The following is a 14,595-nucleotide window of genomic DNA, read 5'->3' as shown; positions in this document are numbered from 1 at the left end:
AAGATCTATTTAATAAGACTATTATAGTTCCCAGGTTCAGGTATGAAGGACTGAATCTGCTTTGACTCTTTACATCAGTCAGCCTTTAGATTTGAGACTAGATGATAGTAAAAAGACCCAGTAGACGATATACTGTGTACTGCCAGGTCAATTATCAGGCAAAGTATGACGTCACACATGCCAGTCCTCTCCCAAGCACACCCAATCGAGGGTGTTTGGTGGTACACAGATAGTACTAAGGAGGAAGGAAAATATACGTTGCCTAATATTATAAGCTACATTACATGATATGCGTGGCCGGTCGCCATGGAGTGAGTCATTATTTCTAGTTGAACAGTTTTGAACAGTAAAGCCGTAATCTACATCGCACTCGATCTAAATCTTAGATCGTCCCTCAGGGCCCAGCCGCTCGAGCACCTGCTCCCGAACATCATGCACGATAGTCGCAGCATCCTTGACATTATGAATCAACCCAATAGACGCACCAGCATAAGTAGCCAGCCTTCCCTCGGGACCCCAACCAGCATCACCAGCCTTCAGAGCCTGATCATGCTCCACCTTGAGCTCATCAAACGACCGGCCAGCCTGATGCTCAATGAAACTCTTGTTGATAATAGTACGCGGCATATACGGCTCAGGCCAGCCCATCGTACCTCGAAGATGATTGTAAAGCAACGTGCGCGTCGTGGAAGCCGCACCATCAGTAGCTCGCACAATTTCACCCTGATACCCGCGACTAATACGCGCCTCCTCGGAGGCCAAAAACCGTGTTCCCAGGACAACACCATCGGCACCCAGACAACGTGCCGCCGCAGCTCCTCGCCCGTCGGCAATACCTCCCGCCGCAAAGATAGGGATCTGACTACCAGCCAAGGCGTCGACGACTTCCGGGAGGAGCGTCATCAGTCCGAGTCCATCCTTATGTCGACCATGACCGCCGGCTTCTGATCCCTGGACAACGATTACATCGGGCCGCTCGGATCCCTTCAAGAGTCCCTTTGCCTCTGCTAGCGTACCGATCTGGATCCAGATCTGGGTCTGTGATGACGCATCGCGGATGCTGCGCGACCAGTGGTCGTAATCTTCTTGGCCACCTTTTGGGGCGAAGAGCCATGCAGCGCATGGTTTGTACTTCTGGATACCGGAAACGGCGGTGGCGAGGTCATCGCTCCAGAGCTGGAAACCGACGCCAATGGGCAGAACATTGGTAGACGATGAGAAAGCGGACGAGGACTTACGAGCCTCCTCGACTAATGTTGACACCTTCTCAAGATCGACGAGCATATCTTGTGTTTTAACAGCCGGTCCGAGGAAGCCTAGACCGCCGGCGCGCGACACGGCGACGGCCAAGGCGGGGCCGGACATCACGCGCATTGGGGCGCTGACGATGAAGGGATTGGCCACCCATGGATAAGAACGTGATAAACTCATGGCGAGGCGTAAGGCTTTTGACATATTTACTAGGATGTCTTGAGAGCGGCCAGGGGGGAATGTTGGATTATATAGAGTGTTTGGAGGAGGATCTTCAGGGCTGCGATTCAAGTAGCTTGGTCAACAAGGCGGGGCCGGAGCTAAGCTCCGCGGGGGGCGGATATTGCGGAGTTATGTCACATGTCCCTGTCACATGCTTGCTGGAACCCTTATTTGTTCTCTATTGCGGTCCATCTCCGGCTGATGTTCCTAGCAAATTATGCACCGTGTGGCTAGAATGTGAGGTTCAAAGGTGAAGGTGAGCTATGCTGGCAGAATCTGAGCCCGAAATTGGCCGTCGTGGTTACTCATACATGACATGAAGTTGTACTCCGCATATGATTGGGTGACCGACTATACCCGCGTAAGTTCGCCCAACAATCGATGGTCAACGAAAAGTCGGCGAAGGCTAGAACGGGGGTCAGTCATGAAGGAACCTTAAAGCAGGAGACAAGGAACTACAGTGATGTGCTAAGTTCCGTCCGTCCGTATTGCGGGCCGCACCCCCACTAAGACCGTTCGTGCTTCCGATCATATTCGTCATGCATGTGAAGAAAGCTGGATTTATAGCCTGTGCTTGTTCGGCCCTGATGAATGTAAAGAGCCGTGTTTAGCAAATCTATACTACCATGCAGGGTCATTAGTGCATTCTTAGTAGAGACAGTACGGCTCCAAAGATGGCACCAATCTTGTCTATGTGACGTCACTCAACAAGGCGTTAGACGGATTGTATAGAAATTTTGAATAATTTCGGAATAAACTACTCTTTCGTGAAACAAATTTTTGAAATTCTACCACCACCCTATTAGAGTGGCTAATGGTTAAGATTACGGTTAATTACTGACCTTAAAATAATGGTATTTATAGCCCTAGAACCATAAGTTATATTGTTTTTAAATTGAAAATTAATAAGGTAAATGAGGCCCTAATATTTAGGGTAAGGTTAGGCTGCTCACTTGGTATCTTATCTGTACGAGGTACTTCTACAGAGTAGTCCTACCTAAAACTACTTGTTCTGGTCCAATATCAGGACCTGTATCTATAGATTGGGTTTAGATACTGGAACAAAATCTAAATCTATAAATCTATCGATTAGGTATATTAATTTACAGATTATCTAGGGAAGGCTGCTTCATCAACATAAATATAACGTCGCGCCAGATGTACTGCCTTATTAAGCTCAGGTACCTGCAGATATCTCGGGCTTTACCATAAGACTAATATTGTGCATAGATTAAAACTAGATAGAACCAAGAGTGATGTGGAGTAACAAGGCAGTGAGCAACAAGTTTAACCAATCTGATCACCCAGGACAACATTGTGCGGTACTGCAGTCAATGCAACCAGGCCAGACCTCCCATAGATCAGGGCTATTTATTCGACTCGGAGTCCGCCTTTTCCTCAGAGTCATCCTTCGGCCTAACACTCCTTCCAGAACGAGAGAGAAACTCTTTCCAGGTGCCATCTTCATGGGCATGGATAGACAAGTATCTTGTCCCGCTTTTGGTATGATAGCTGACGGTAACGACTTTTTTGTCATCGGTCTTGTCCTTCTTAGATTCGTGAGGTGTAGTACCCCTTGGAAATGTGAGTAAGTCTTGCGAGACGCATTCGAACCAACATATTTGCGGTTTACGTACTAAATTTTACCGGTAACAACATTAGGTACTAAACGCATTGGTGTTAGCTTCACTTTTAATTATCAATCTGGGTAGGGAGGATAGAGGACTCACGCGTTTCTCGAGGGATGCACCGGCAGCATCTACTGTCTTGGCGTACCCTGCTCCCGCTTTTGCGGCCAGGGTTTCTAAGGAGATTCCTGCATACGCAACTCCCAAGACTTTGCTAGAATTAAACATCTTGTCTAGGAAACTTGACCAATGGAAAGAGAATGATAAATATATAGAACAGAGAAAGCTGATAAGGACATAAGATTTAGATGCGAATAGCAGAGAAGGGAGGCACAGGAGAAGGCTAACGGGGCCTAATATACCTTATCCAGGACCTCCACCAGAGTGTAAAGATGTAGCTATTGGATGCCATAAGTCTAGCTCTAACCATCTGCGTAAAATCAAAATCCTGCAGTTTTATTGGACGATATAGTTTTGGTTTCTTAAGATAGCACTGAGTTAGATCCTATTAGATTCTAAATAATCGATTGTCCGATCGAATCCAATGTTCTCCGACCAAATCCGATGTTTTCCAATCAAACCCAACACGTTTCAATATGTGCCAGTGAGAATGGGAATCTTTCCCAGCCCGAATAACACGGATATAAGATATTCCGGGAGCTACATAATAGACAGCAAATGGAACTGTGACCCACCGGAACCTTAATGATATTACCGGCCTTAAGTGAGAGAGCTGAGCTGTTCTTGTTTTAAAAGAAAGGTGCTCCTATGATTAACCTAGGAACAAAATATTACCATGTCTTTATTTCGCGCATCTCTTAGAGTACTGCCCCCAACCTGTGTAAAATCATCTCCAATACGTTTCGCAGCTTCTTTACATTGCACATCGACAAGAACAATGGACCGCGTGCCTTCTAATTCCCCGCGCTGCTTTCCCAAATCTGGCTTCGTGAAACTGGACTCCAGAGAGAAAGTAGAAGAAGAGGAGGTCCCCCTTTATGATCCACATAACTTCTATCCTGTGTACATTGGTGAAGTATTGGCATCTAGATACCAGGTTGTTTCAAAGCTTGGATACGGCACATCTTCTACAGTTTGGCTTTGCCGTGACCTTCAGTAAGTAATTTCCAAACACTATAATATATTATCCATTTTAACAATTGCAGAGGGAATGGTTACTTTACAGTGAAAGTTTGTATTCGTGGACAATGTCCTCAGCGCGAACTAGCTATCTCGCACCATTTAGAGAAGTCTGATAGCCATCCTGGGAAATATCTAGTTCGTTTAGTTCTCGACTCATTTGAAATTACCGGTCCTTATGGAACACACTTTTGCTTAGTTTATCAACCACTTGGAATGAGTTTTACTGATTTTCGGAAGTCACTTCCCGGCAATAAATTCCCGAAAGATCTTGCTCAGAGAAGTATCCAACTCTTATTAATATCACTAGCTTTTATGCACGATAACGGAGTTATTCATACTGGTAGGTTTATATATCCTAAGAAGTTAAAAATATGAGATACTTATTAACATCGCAGATATCTCATCGAATAATATATGCCAAGGGATTATGGATAGCAATATCCTATCTCAAATTGAACAAGACGAGATAATGCAACCAATTCCAAGAAAAGTTTTAGATGACCGTTCTATATATTACTCCCGCCCCATACCTGTATGCGCTAGCTCGCCGGTTATTTCTGATCTTGGCGAAGCTAGAATTGGGAAGGGAAAACACGAAGGCGATATTATGCCAGGAATTTATCGGGCACCAGAAGTAATTCTGGATATGGGCTGGGACTGTAAGGTTGATATTTGGTCTACTGGAACAATGGTAAATTACTCGTTGACTCTGCGATAATTTCAGCATGAGGCTAATTAAGGATTCAGCTCTGGGATTTGCTGCAGGATAGCCACCTTTGTTTTGCAAGAAGGAAAGGTCTGCTCGATGATGAGCAGCACCTAGCAGAAATGGTATCTCTTATGGGACCTCCTCCACCGGAATTCCTCAGAAGAAGTGAAAGATCACGTCAGTTTTGGGACGAGCAAGGTATGTCTTGTTTAAAACATCCCCTCCTTCTTGTCACCTGGTTCTTCATAACGTTAAAATCTGCCCCGTCACAGGCAATTGGAAGGGGTCTATTCCCATACCAGAACAATCGCTGGAGATGAGAGAACGGCAGCTTTCTGGCATAGACAGAGAGCTCTTTCTAAATTTCCTACGGAGAATTTTCCGTTGGTTACCTGAAGAGCGACCAACTGCGGAGGAGCTGGCGTATGATGACTTCTTAATGCAGCCAATCATGACGAGCGCCTAGAAGGCGACAGGCCTGTATTAAGAGTAAAGTGATGTGAATAGCTGTATAATCCTGGGTAGTGGCGGCGCGCAATAGCTTTCAAATTTATATGTTGGGTGACCAAACGCTGGAATATGCCTCCCGTCTGTTTTTTGATTTACTTCTTCCGTTTTACCTTCTTATTTTTGTGCCATAACCGTTGACTCGCAGAAGATGCTTGGCTAGGTTTATCCCAGATAATGAATAAAATAAAGCATCACGTGCAGTACCCTGGGATAAATGAAGTTCCGCTCCGTCATTCGATTTCCCCACCACTTGCCCCTCCAAATTACCGGATTATTTGGATTTTCTTTTGAAAGGTGTTGGGAAAAAGTTGGAAAAGGGAAACTTTGGATTGATTTGGAAATAATTGGAGGGGTACGGAGGATAGTACAGTTCGATGTCAAAAGCTTCTGTTAAACGGCCCGAACTACACCAAAATATATATTCAACCAACGTTTTCAAATAACCACCATTCTTTGAAAAATAGAGCGATTTACTAGTAAACATAAATGTATATAGCTTAGAAAACACTAAAACAGAAAATAATATTTCTTTTTTCGCTAGTATTTAGTATACCAGCCCTCTGCCTCAATACCAGCCTGTACACGCCTCGGCATACAGTACAACCTAGCAGTTAGATATAACTGACCCTATTAACCTAACCAATCGATACGTATAAGCTTATTAAGATGGCGAAATACTTGCCACGGCCTCGTACAAGTGCTAAAACACAACTAGTCTCACTAGCAAAAGACTGTTTCGGTAGTGGCTAAAACTAGGCTTCCAATCTTAATGACCCAGCAACTTCTCAATATACTCCGCAATAGCCAGGGTCCGTTCCTCACTAAGACGTCTGCCGATAATCTGCACAGCAACAGGTGCGCCGTGATAAACCTCAGGATCGTACTCTGCATAAACCGCCTTATCCATATCACTAAGCGGCTGATAATCTGCCAATTTGCGATCCACCGCCTTGTCTGCATAGGTGACTGGAACAACAACACTGGTGTAATCCAGCACGTTAAAAACAGTAGCATATCCATAGTACCGGAATTGGTTGTGACGGACTGCAGCTGTCGCCGCCACCGGGGCGATGATAGCATCAAGCTCCTTGCCCGTCCGTTCCTCCCATTCGCGCCACTTGTCAAGGTATTCGCACTGATAGTTCCACTTCTGTAGCTGCACGTCCCATGCCTCGTTCAAATCTGCTTTGGGTAGGTTGGGATTCATGAGGTCTTTGATGTTCGGAATAGCGGGCTCTCCTGAGGCGTTGATGTGTTTGTATACGTCCTACATTATGTTAGCATTTATACTAATTTTCATGGGATGTTACTCACTGTGCTTCCATCTGCAGCGTAGATTTTGTTGGCTAGGTCAACGGCAAATGCATGTTTGTAGGGTGTCCAGGGTGCCACAGTATGTCCGTCTTTCTCGAGCGTAGAGCGGACAATCTCAACACCACGAGTAATCGGAGGGTGTGGACGTACCTTATCCAATCGTTAAACAATGTGATTACCAATGTAGGAGGAGTGGTCAATACTTACAACGCCATCAAAATCATAAAAAGCGAAACTTAGACCTTTTTCGGCAATTTTTGCTTGGGCGGCGTTTTCCTCCGCCTCCCTCCAAGGAAGCGGTATGACTTTCGAATCATACTTCCAAGGTTCCTCCTTGAGGACAGATTGAAGGAAAAGTTTAACATCTGAAAGGTGTTAGTACTTCCAGGCGAAGATATAACTCAGAAGGTATACCTTGAGCAGAATGCGCAATTGGCCCAACGACGCTGTGTATCGTTTCTTGTCCTTCCATGCTGTTCGTCATGCCACCATAAGGGAGACGACCGTGGCTCGGACGGATCCCGTATAAAGAATTAAATGCAGCCGGGACACGAATAGATCCACCTAAACGCCATGAGTTGCCATGAAAACTAATGAACTAAACAGGGAAACCTACCGATATCAGTTCCTATACCGATGGCACCTCCACGCATAGCAATCATAGCACCCTCGCCTCCAGAGCTACCACCACAAGAGAGGCTGAGATTTCTTGGGTTTGACGTCCGACCGATAATATTATTGACGGTCTCGCATACCATCAACGTTTGCGGTACACTCGTCTTGACGAGGAATACTGCGCCCGCCTTTCTCAAGAGCGCAGTCAATATCGAATCGCTGGTGTCGCGCTTACCCAGCCACGAGATATAGGCCATGCATGTTTCAGTTCCCTAGTTCCATGTTAGAAGCGATGCACGCCAGTGTAGGAAGGTCATTATACCTTGACTCGTAATTGGTCTTTCAAAGAGATCGGTAATCCATGCAATGGTCCCACGGGTTTCTTGTGCGTCTCGAAATATGTATCAAGCTCCTTGGCCTGGGCTAATGCTAACTCTGGGAAGAAGTCATGTGCACAATTGACCTATTCTCATTTTAGCATCACGTATCTCGACCGAGGCGAAGGTTATACTCACGAGTTGATGAGCCAGTGCAGCTCTTTTACAGAACGCCAGCGTCACATCCACGGACTTCAACGTGCCATTAGCTAGGTGAATGACAAGTTCTGTCGCAGACGAGTTTGTAATCTTTATTTCAGAAGGTGACAGAACCCCCGACTTCTCAGGCAGATCAATAACAGAGCCTTCTGTTGGGACTGTCTTAATTTTCCATTCGTCTGGGATGGACTTCTCTAGACGTGCCCTTTTATCAGCGGCAAGATCTTCCCAGCTGGCCGATGACATAGTGACAAAGTGGTAGGCGAAACTGTAGACGATGGTAGAGCTATCAATCTGGTGTCTAACATAAAATAGATTTTTCCATGACTTACGTTGCTTTATATCTCCAATATCTCCAAGTCTCAAATTTGGGGTTACCCCGCAACCTCAATGTTGCATCACGGCCATACGGACCATGAAAGGAGAAATGGAAGCGTAAGTGAGGTTTTTTAGCGTTTAATTGGCCAGCAGAACCGGTTATCTCGTGTTTACCTTGGCCACGAGGTTTTTGGAGTTGTCTGGACCCACATTAGATAGCCAGTTCTTTACTTTTATAAATTCACCAAAGTCTCTAGTACTTTCCGAGACTGGTTCTGCCGTTCTAACAAATGGGATTGGACCAACTTGCCAAGTTATCCCACGGAAGTCGGCATTTTCACAACATCCGTGACAACAGGGCGCAGGTCGCCGATACGTAACTTTAATGGAAGCTTAAACCAGGGATCTCTGCAAGTGGGGCGAGCCCTACAGAAGAACTTGGGTGTGAGACAGCAACAAGTCGGCGATCAAACCCCATATTTCGCCTTTCCTTGAGCTTGGTTGTCGACTTTTGTCAGACTTATTCACACATTCTACTTTGCATCCTTCATAGATGCTCAAGTTTTCAACCTGAAGAGCCTTTTCCACATTCTCAATACACGGACGCCACATGATCCAACAGGCTCGGTTGCCAAGGTTTCTGGCCAGCCCTCATCTAGCTGTGGTGGTAGCTAAGGTATTTTGTGGTGCGGTACGTATTCCAACTTGCCGTTATGCAAGAAGACTTTAACGTTGGGTAAGCCGAGAAATGGTGCCCAGGGAGGTCCGGGCGCGTTGATAGATTCTGGCGTCTTCCGGGGAGATACAGGAAAAGTCAAACATCGATATCACCTTTGACGAGCATGCTAAGCCCTACCCGCAATCTAATCCTATCCTCGATGATGAATTCAGGGCATGAAAAAACCCCGGACGGTGAGCAGGACTACCAAGCGGACCAGTGAGCTCGTGTATAATCAGGCGCGAGAAGGGAAGTTTATTCTTACATTAGGTGGTGATCATTCACTTGGGATTGGTACCACCTTTTTCGTTGTTAAAGCCATTCGCAAAAGACATTTCGGTCGCAAAATTGGCGTGCTGTGGATCGATGCACATGCTGATATCAACACGCTAGAGATGTGTCCTAGTGGTAGGATTCATGGGATGACCATTGCTTCGTTTCTAGCCTTGTCAGATTGAGAGAGAGCGGTATCTTTGATTGGATTGAGGAGAGCAATCTTATCAATCTGCAAACGTTCCCATATATTGATCTTCGGGGCGTTGACGACGCAGAGAAAGGTCTTATTGTGAAACATGATGTCAACGCTTGCTATGATGATGAAGTTAAAATAGTAAGCCTGACTGTCTATATCATTGCTTTCATTATTTTCTCCTCGCCGACCACCAGCAAACCTGCCAGACACAGTATTCAGAAAGTCATGGACTCAGCCTTGGAATATCTCAACGATGAGACACCGTTGGACGTTTCATTTGATATCGATTCTTTAGATCCAGAATGGGCACTTTCTACTGGGTTTCCTGAGACTCCATGGCTGACACGAGATGAGGGCACTTATAGCGCACAATGCTTTTCCAGTACAGGAAGCTTGGTTGCGATGGATGTGGTTCAAATCAATCCTCAGGTTGAGCCATCGAAGTTGGATGTGACGGTAGAATCTGGATGCTCAGTCATCAAAAATTCTCGGACTGCGGTAGCCAGCTCACGTCTCAATGATCGGATTATTGCATTTGTTTGTTCTGACCAATACGAACCTCAGAGAGTAAAATCAACACATCTGTAGTAAAGGATTATATTGAGAAACAATCTATACATAGTTTATAAAATTTAAAAGACGCAATTCAGTATATGTAGGTCTAACTTTACTATTAATTTTGAAGCTATGTAAACCTTACCGCTGTCTCTATCAAGCCTAGTTGGCTAAAATCCTACCCACTCATCACAACCCAATTAATCAACATAGGCCAGATGATATGATTGGAATAATAATAGATTAGAGGGATAAAGATCTTATAGATCCATATTCCACCCCTTTACAATTCACCCAGCTACTTTCCTCGACCAACCGGTCAAGGCAAGGGCCCCGTCAATGCTACAGGCAAAATACATAGTTTTGGAACTTATCACACAAAGTATTACCATCTCGTCTTGGTATACATCAGACCTGTCGACCAAGTGGTCACGTAGGGCTTCTAATGTCGGCGTAGCAGTGCTTTGTGGTCACCCAGTACCATATACAGGAGCTCGAACACCTCCAAACAGTCGTAGGTTAGAACAGATGGTATAAATTAAAAGCTTACCGCAGCCAGAAAACATAAGCCTTCTAGGAAGTGATTTACTCAGTAGTTACTTTGGATCATGTCCCTGATGAGTTCAAATTGTGAGACAGGAAGGTTTGGCACCTTTATTCATTTATTATATACAGGGTGTCCCGATATTGCTATCACCATATATACCAGGATCGCCTATACAGCTGCCCCAATGTAGATATTCTAAAGCGAACGGATATAACCCGACAGTCCTGTTCGGTGCCCGAGTTGTCCATGCACACGAGGCAGGGTATACTGTACATAGAATCGGTGACAGGAATATTAAAAACAGGCCAATCAAAGTGCCCGGATGTCGAGTGTAGGGTATAGAAAATAAACAGAGCAATCAAAAAGAAATTAGATAACCGCCACTTTCAAATATCATCACCACCTTCAACCACAGCGACCGCACGTCCCACTTCCGAAGAGCGTTTAATGCTTCTCGTGGACCTCCTCAGTCTCCTGACCACTGTCACTGCTGAGGCCAATCTCGGTCTTCTCCGGCGCGGCATGTTCGCTGGTGTCCAAGCCCAGCTCGCGAGACTGTTGGACGATCTCTTCGAAGGAGAGCTTGGGCATGGAGTTGGCAACTCTCCAGGCCATCTTCCCTTCGACATGGGCTTTGGCGTAGATGATGTCGACCTCTTCAAGCTCACGGCCGGCGGTTTCCACGTAGAAGAAGAAGCCGAAGATCAAACCGATAAAGTTGAAGAGCGCGAAGAAGAGATAAACACCCCATGGGCTCTGGCCAGCGAAAAGGGGTGTGAACATGACGACGGCAAAGTTGCAGATCCAGTTGGTACATGTAGACGCCGACGCACCCACAGTACGTGTACGGAGGGGGTTGATCTCGGGGGGGTAGATCCAGGGCAGTGGTAGCAGAGTAAATGCAAAGAAAGTAATGAAAAGGAAGATACCAACAGCGGCACCCTTCGAGTTTTCCTCGGTTTCCTTAATCAAGCAAGCAAATGTAATCACAAAGCTCAGCCCCTGACCGAGGAAACCAATCAGGTACAGATTGCGACGGCCGACTTTTTCAATCATGAAAAATGACGGGATCGTGGCCAGGACGTAGACAGTGGAGAACACACCACCCATGATTAGAGACAGATATTTCTCCATACCAAGGTTCTCCTGGAAAAGTAACGTTGAGTAGTAAATAGCAGCGTTACAGCCAGTAAACTGCTGGAAAAATTGACCCGAGCAACCAATAAGAAGGCGCTGGAATTCCTGGGTTTTGCCGAATGTAAAAACTGTCTTCCAGTTGGACTGGGTGCTCTTCGAGGATTCCATATCCGTCTTCAAGAAGTTGAAGTCACGAAGAACTTCATCAGAATCAGGCGAAGTACCCTTGAGCTTACCGAGAACTTCACAAGCCTCCTTGTCAAGTCCTCTCATGACAAACCACGACGGGGAATCCGGGAGCATCAGGGCACCACCAGCCACAACCAAGGCGAAGAAAATCTGGAGTGCGATAGGGAATCGCCACTGAACAGAATCTGCAGCGTGCGAGAGACCAAAGACTACCCAGTAGGCAATAAAGGTACCACCAGCGATCATCGCACCCTCAAAACAGACCAGGAAGCCCCGATTGTGCGCGCCGGAGCATTCTGATTGCCAGACCGGGATTGTGGCCGTGTTCATACCATTTCCAATACCCGATACAACACGGCCAATAACGAACTGACCAACTTCCCAATGACCAGTGTAGCAGACCGTTGTCAGCAAGGCGCCAATGATGAGGACACTGGCACCCATACAAATCAAGCGAGTGCGGCCGAGTCTGTCGCCGAAGAACATGGAGAACATCGCGCCGAAGAAACAGCCAAGCTCATAACAGGATGTGACAGCACCGCGGATGACGTCGATGTAGTGTTTTTCCCCCGCAGTCGGATTGTCAGGCATTTTGAGAATTGGAAAGGAGTCGACGAACTCGTCACCGTTCAGGAGACCCGCCATCATGCCCTGATTGTAGCCAAATAGCGAGAAACCCACGACAGCGGCAAAGGTGATGCTCAATCGGAGCGACCGACCACTCAAGCCGCTAGTGGTCGTCCACATGTTGACGGTAGGAATAAAGGAAGAGCCGTCAGTTCGTTGGGGGGAGGTGGGGAGGAAAGCCAAAAGCTGGGGGAGAAGTAATCAGGACGGAAAGAGTACGTCGGGAGAGGAAAAGACGCGGTCTTATAACAACTTATATATTGGACTTTCTAATGTAACCTGGGTGGGACCCCAAACGGGGAAAGTCCAGCGAGGCGGAGAGACGCAAACAAAAACTTTTTCCTTGGCGCTTGGCACTTGGCACTTGGCACTTGGCGGGATCCACTGCTTATGATGGCAATGACTAATCTGGAGGCCCCAGGCGCGATTTCCAATATTCCAATATGTTGTCCCTGGAGCCGCCAAGGCCTTTGGCGCCCCAACATGATGTCGATAACTTTTCGCCAAGTTGCCCATGCGGCGCTAAGCAAAATTTGCCCGGTTCTTTACGAAATTTTCGACCAATGATACCCAACGACTTTGCGCGAAGCACAAGGCATGCGGACCGAAGCAATCTCGCTCGACTGTCTCATTGTGTCAAGCTGGCCGTTCGACGACGCCGTAGGAATAAATGGCAGGTGGTATCGGGGCCCACTCGGAACGGCCGTGTGTATGGATTAGTATCTTGATTCACATGAAACTATACTAAACGAACGCTTTTCCGGGCCGCATAGACCCCATTACTCTCCATCTGGAGGACCCATGACCCACAATGACGATACGGTCTATGGAGTACAGAGTAATGTTACCGACTGGGTCCATTTTTACGTTCCCTGTCCCGATGAACCACACATAGCAGACCAACAATAAAAATTTGCAAAATGCCACGTTCGCAAAAGCTGCGAAAGGATATGAGAGAGTTGTGGTGAGATCGTAAAGAGTGCAACAGAGATGTGAAACATGATCGCATCGGAATGCTGCCTCCACCTTTTTCCCCCACGATACGCACACAAGGTGGTTCGATCCGGGGATTCCAGCGCTAGAAGAGTCAGACGTTGTACGGCTGTAGAGTCTACGATAGGCGGGGGAATGGGGGGAGCATGTGGGCAAGCCGGCCAGTGGCCAAGGGAAGCTTTGCCGACTTCTTGGCAAAACGCTGAGTTCTTGGCACACGGCGAGTCCCGCCACGGCGCCACCACTTCCGTTCAGGTCGACTGGCGCCCCAGAACCGACCGCGGGGCTGCTTCATATCCGGGGCAGAGTATCGGCACGTGGTATGCCGTTTCAGGGCATTCGCCGACACCGTCATCACGGCTTACCTTCCAAACAGTGCTCTTCGCCTCGGGGTAAGTTGTGTGGGGGCCGTGGACCAACATCCTTAACGAGATCTGTCGAGCCGTAACGGCTTTGATTTTTCCCAGGTGACCACGGCGGAAGTTATTCCCAGCTTTCCTGGCCCTTCCTCGATGTGTTCCGCAGGCTCGTCGAGCGCTGCAGCGGAACAAACCTACGATGTAGTAGAGGCAAGGAAGCGCTCTTGGCTCCCTCCTTCCTTATCCTCCGTAGGGGTCTAGTACTCCTTAGACTAGGCGTGTATATTTTGAGTCCAATAGGCCCGCGCTTGGTACTCTGCAAGCTTTTTCGTAATCCATATCGGCCCGATTAGAGTAACTCTCGAACGCATAGTAAGGGCCCTTGGGCCCTTCTATTACTTAATCGTCCTCGTGAGCAGACATTACGCTTGATTTGCCGGGAGCCTAGTTTACCCTAGGTTTCACTGTGTTGCTTATTCGCTCGATTGACTTATCTAATGGCTGAGGGCTTCACCCTGCTTGTGAGCGAACTGGGGATATCGTGCAAAATTTTTGGTCTCTTTTGTTCCCCTTGAGTCCATCGACAATATGCAAGATGTGCTGCGGGAGTATCTTGTGTGGAATGTGGGGATTCCGATCAACTTTCAAAGGCTTCTGGAAAGAATCTCCGTCCTCAGAAGGCCGTCTTTCGTTCAATGTGGAAATATCAGCCACGTACCAAAAAAAAAAAAGGAAAATAAAAAAAAAAAAAA

General features: G+C 46.9%; 5 protein-coding genes across 5 annotated transcripts; 1 reads left to right on the top strand and 4 right to left on the bottom strand.

The window, feature by feature from the left end:
* Positions 1 to 49: 49 nt before the first annotated feature.
* BDV38DRAFT_236547 (nitronate monooxygenase) lies at positions 50 to 1,485 on the bottom strand. The gene has a single exon (XM_032053472.1). It carries the CDS (start codon positions 1,453 to 1,455, stop codon positions 376 to 378), a length of 1,080 nt encoding a protein of 359 aa, XP_031917915.1. The 5' UTR covers positions 1,456 to 1,485; the 3' UTR covers positions 50 to 375.
* A 1,355-nt stretch (positions 1,486 to 2,840) lies between these two features.
* Positions 2,841 to 3,329, bottom strand: BDV38DRAFT_278632 (uncharacterized protein; the record flags this gene model as incomplete). Its single annotated transcript, XM_032058787.1, has 3 exons — positions 2,841 to 3,048; positions 3,107 to 3,138; positions 3,204 to 3,329. The coding sequence occupies 3 exons, from the start codon at positions 3,327 to 3,329 to the stop codon at positions 2,841 to 2,843; spliced, it is 366 nt and encodes a 121-aa protein (XP_031917914.1).
* A 670-nt stretch (positions 3,330 to 3,999) lies between these two features.
* Positions 4,000 to 5,419, top strand: BDV38DRAFT_268140 (kinase-like domain-containing protein; the record flags this gene model as incomplete). The annotated part of the gene is made up of 5 exons (XM_032056714.1): positions 4,000 to 4,217; positions 4,268 to 4,584; positions 4,640 to 4,935; positions 4,992 to 5,151; positions 5,226 to 5,419. 5 exons carry the CDS (start codon positions 4,000 to 4,002, stop codon positions 5,417 to 5,419), a joined length of 1,185 nt encoding a protein of 394 aa, XP_031917913.1.
* An 810-nt stretch (positions 5,420 to 6,229) lies between these two features.
* BDV38DRAFT_295672 (amidase) lies at positions 6,230 to 8,320 on the bottom strand (the record flags this gene model as incomplete). Its single annotated transcript, XM_032062751.1, has 7 exons — positions 7,908 to 8,320; positions 7,715 to 7,855; positions 7,394 to 7,664; positions 7,192 to 7,341; positions 6,985 to 7,142; positions 6,778 to 6,927; positions 6,230 to 6,730 (listed from the first exon to the last, which is right to left on the bottom strand). The coding sequence occupies exons 1-7, from the start codon at positions 8,172 to 8,174 to the stop codon at positions 6,230 to 6,232; spliced, it is 1,638 nt and encodes a 545-aa protein (XP_031917912.1). The 5' UTR covers positions 8,175 to 8,320.
* A 2,435-nt stretch (positions 8,321 to 10,755) lies between these two features.
* Positions 10,756 to 12,772, bottom strand: mfsA (glucose-inactivated glycerol proton symporter STL1). Its single transcript, XM_032051985.1, has one exon. The coding sequence runs from the start codon at positions 12,609 to 12,611 to the stop codon at positions 10,983 to 10,985; it is 1,629 nt and encodes a 542-aa protein (XP_031917911.1). The 5' UTR covers positions 12,612 to 12,772; the 3' UTR covers positions 10,756 to 10,982.
* Between the last annotated feature and the right edge of the window lie 1,823 nt (positions 12,773 to 14,595).

The sequence above is a fragment of the Aspergillus pseudotamarii genome (genome assembly GCF_009193445.1).
Source record: "Aspergillus pseudotamarii strain CBS 117625 unplaced genomic scaffold BDV38scaffold_6, whole genome shotgun sequence".
NCBI classification, from domain to species: domain Eukaryota; kingdom Fungi; phylum Ascomycota; class Eurotiomycetes; order Eurotiales; family Aspergillaceae; genus Aspergillus; species Aspergillus pseudotamarii.
This window is presented reverse-complemented; position numbering and strand designations above follow the sequence as displayed.

What these genes read in the sequence shown, in the direction of transcription:
- BDV38DRAFT_236547 (XM_032053472.1), bottom strand. Translation starts at nt 1,455, where the DNA reads ATGTCAAAAGCCTTACGCCTCGCCATGAGTTTATCACGTTCTTATCCA.
- mfsA (XM_032051985.1), bottom strand. Translation starts at nt 12,611, where the DNA reads ATGTGGACGACCACTAGCGGCTTGAGTGGTCGGTCGCTCCGATTGAGC.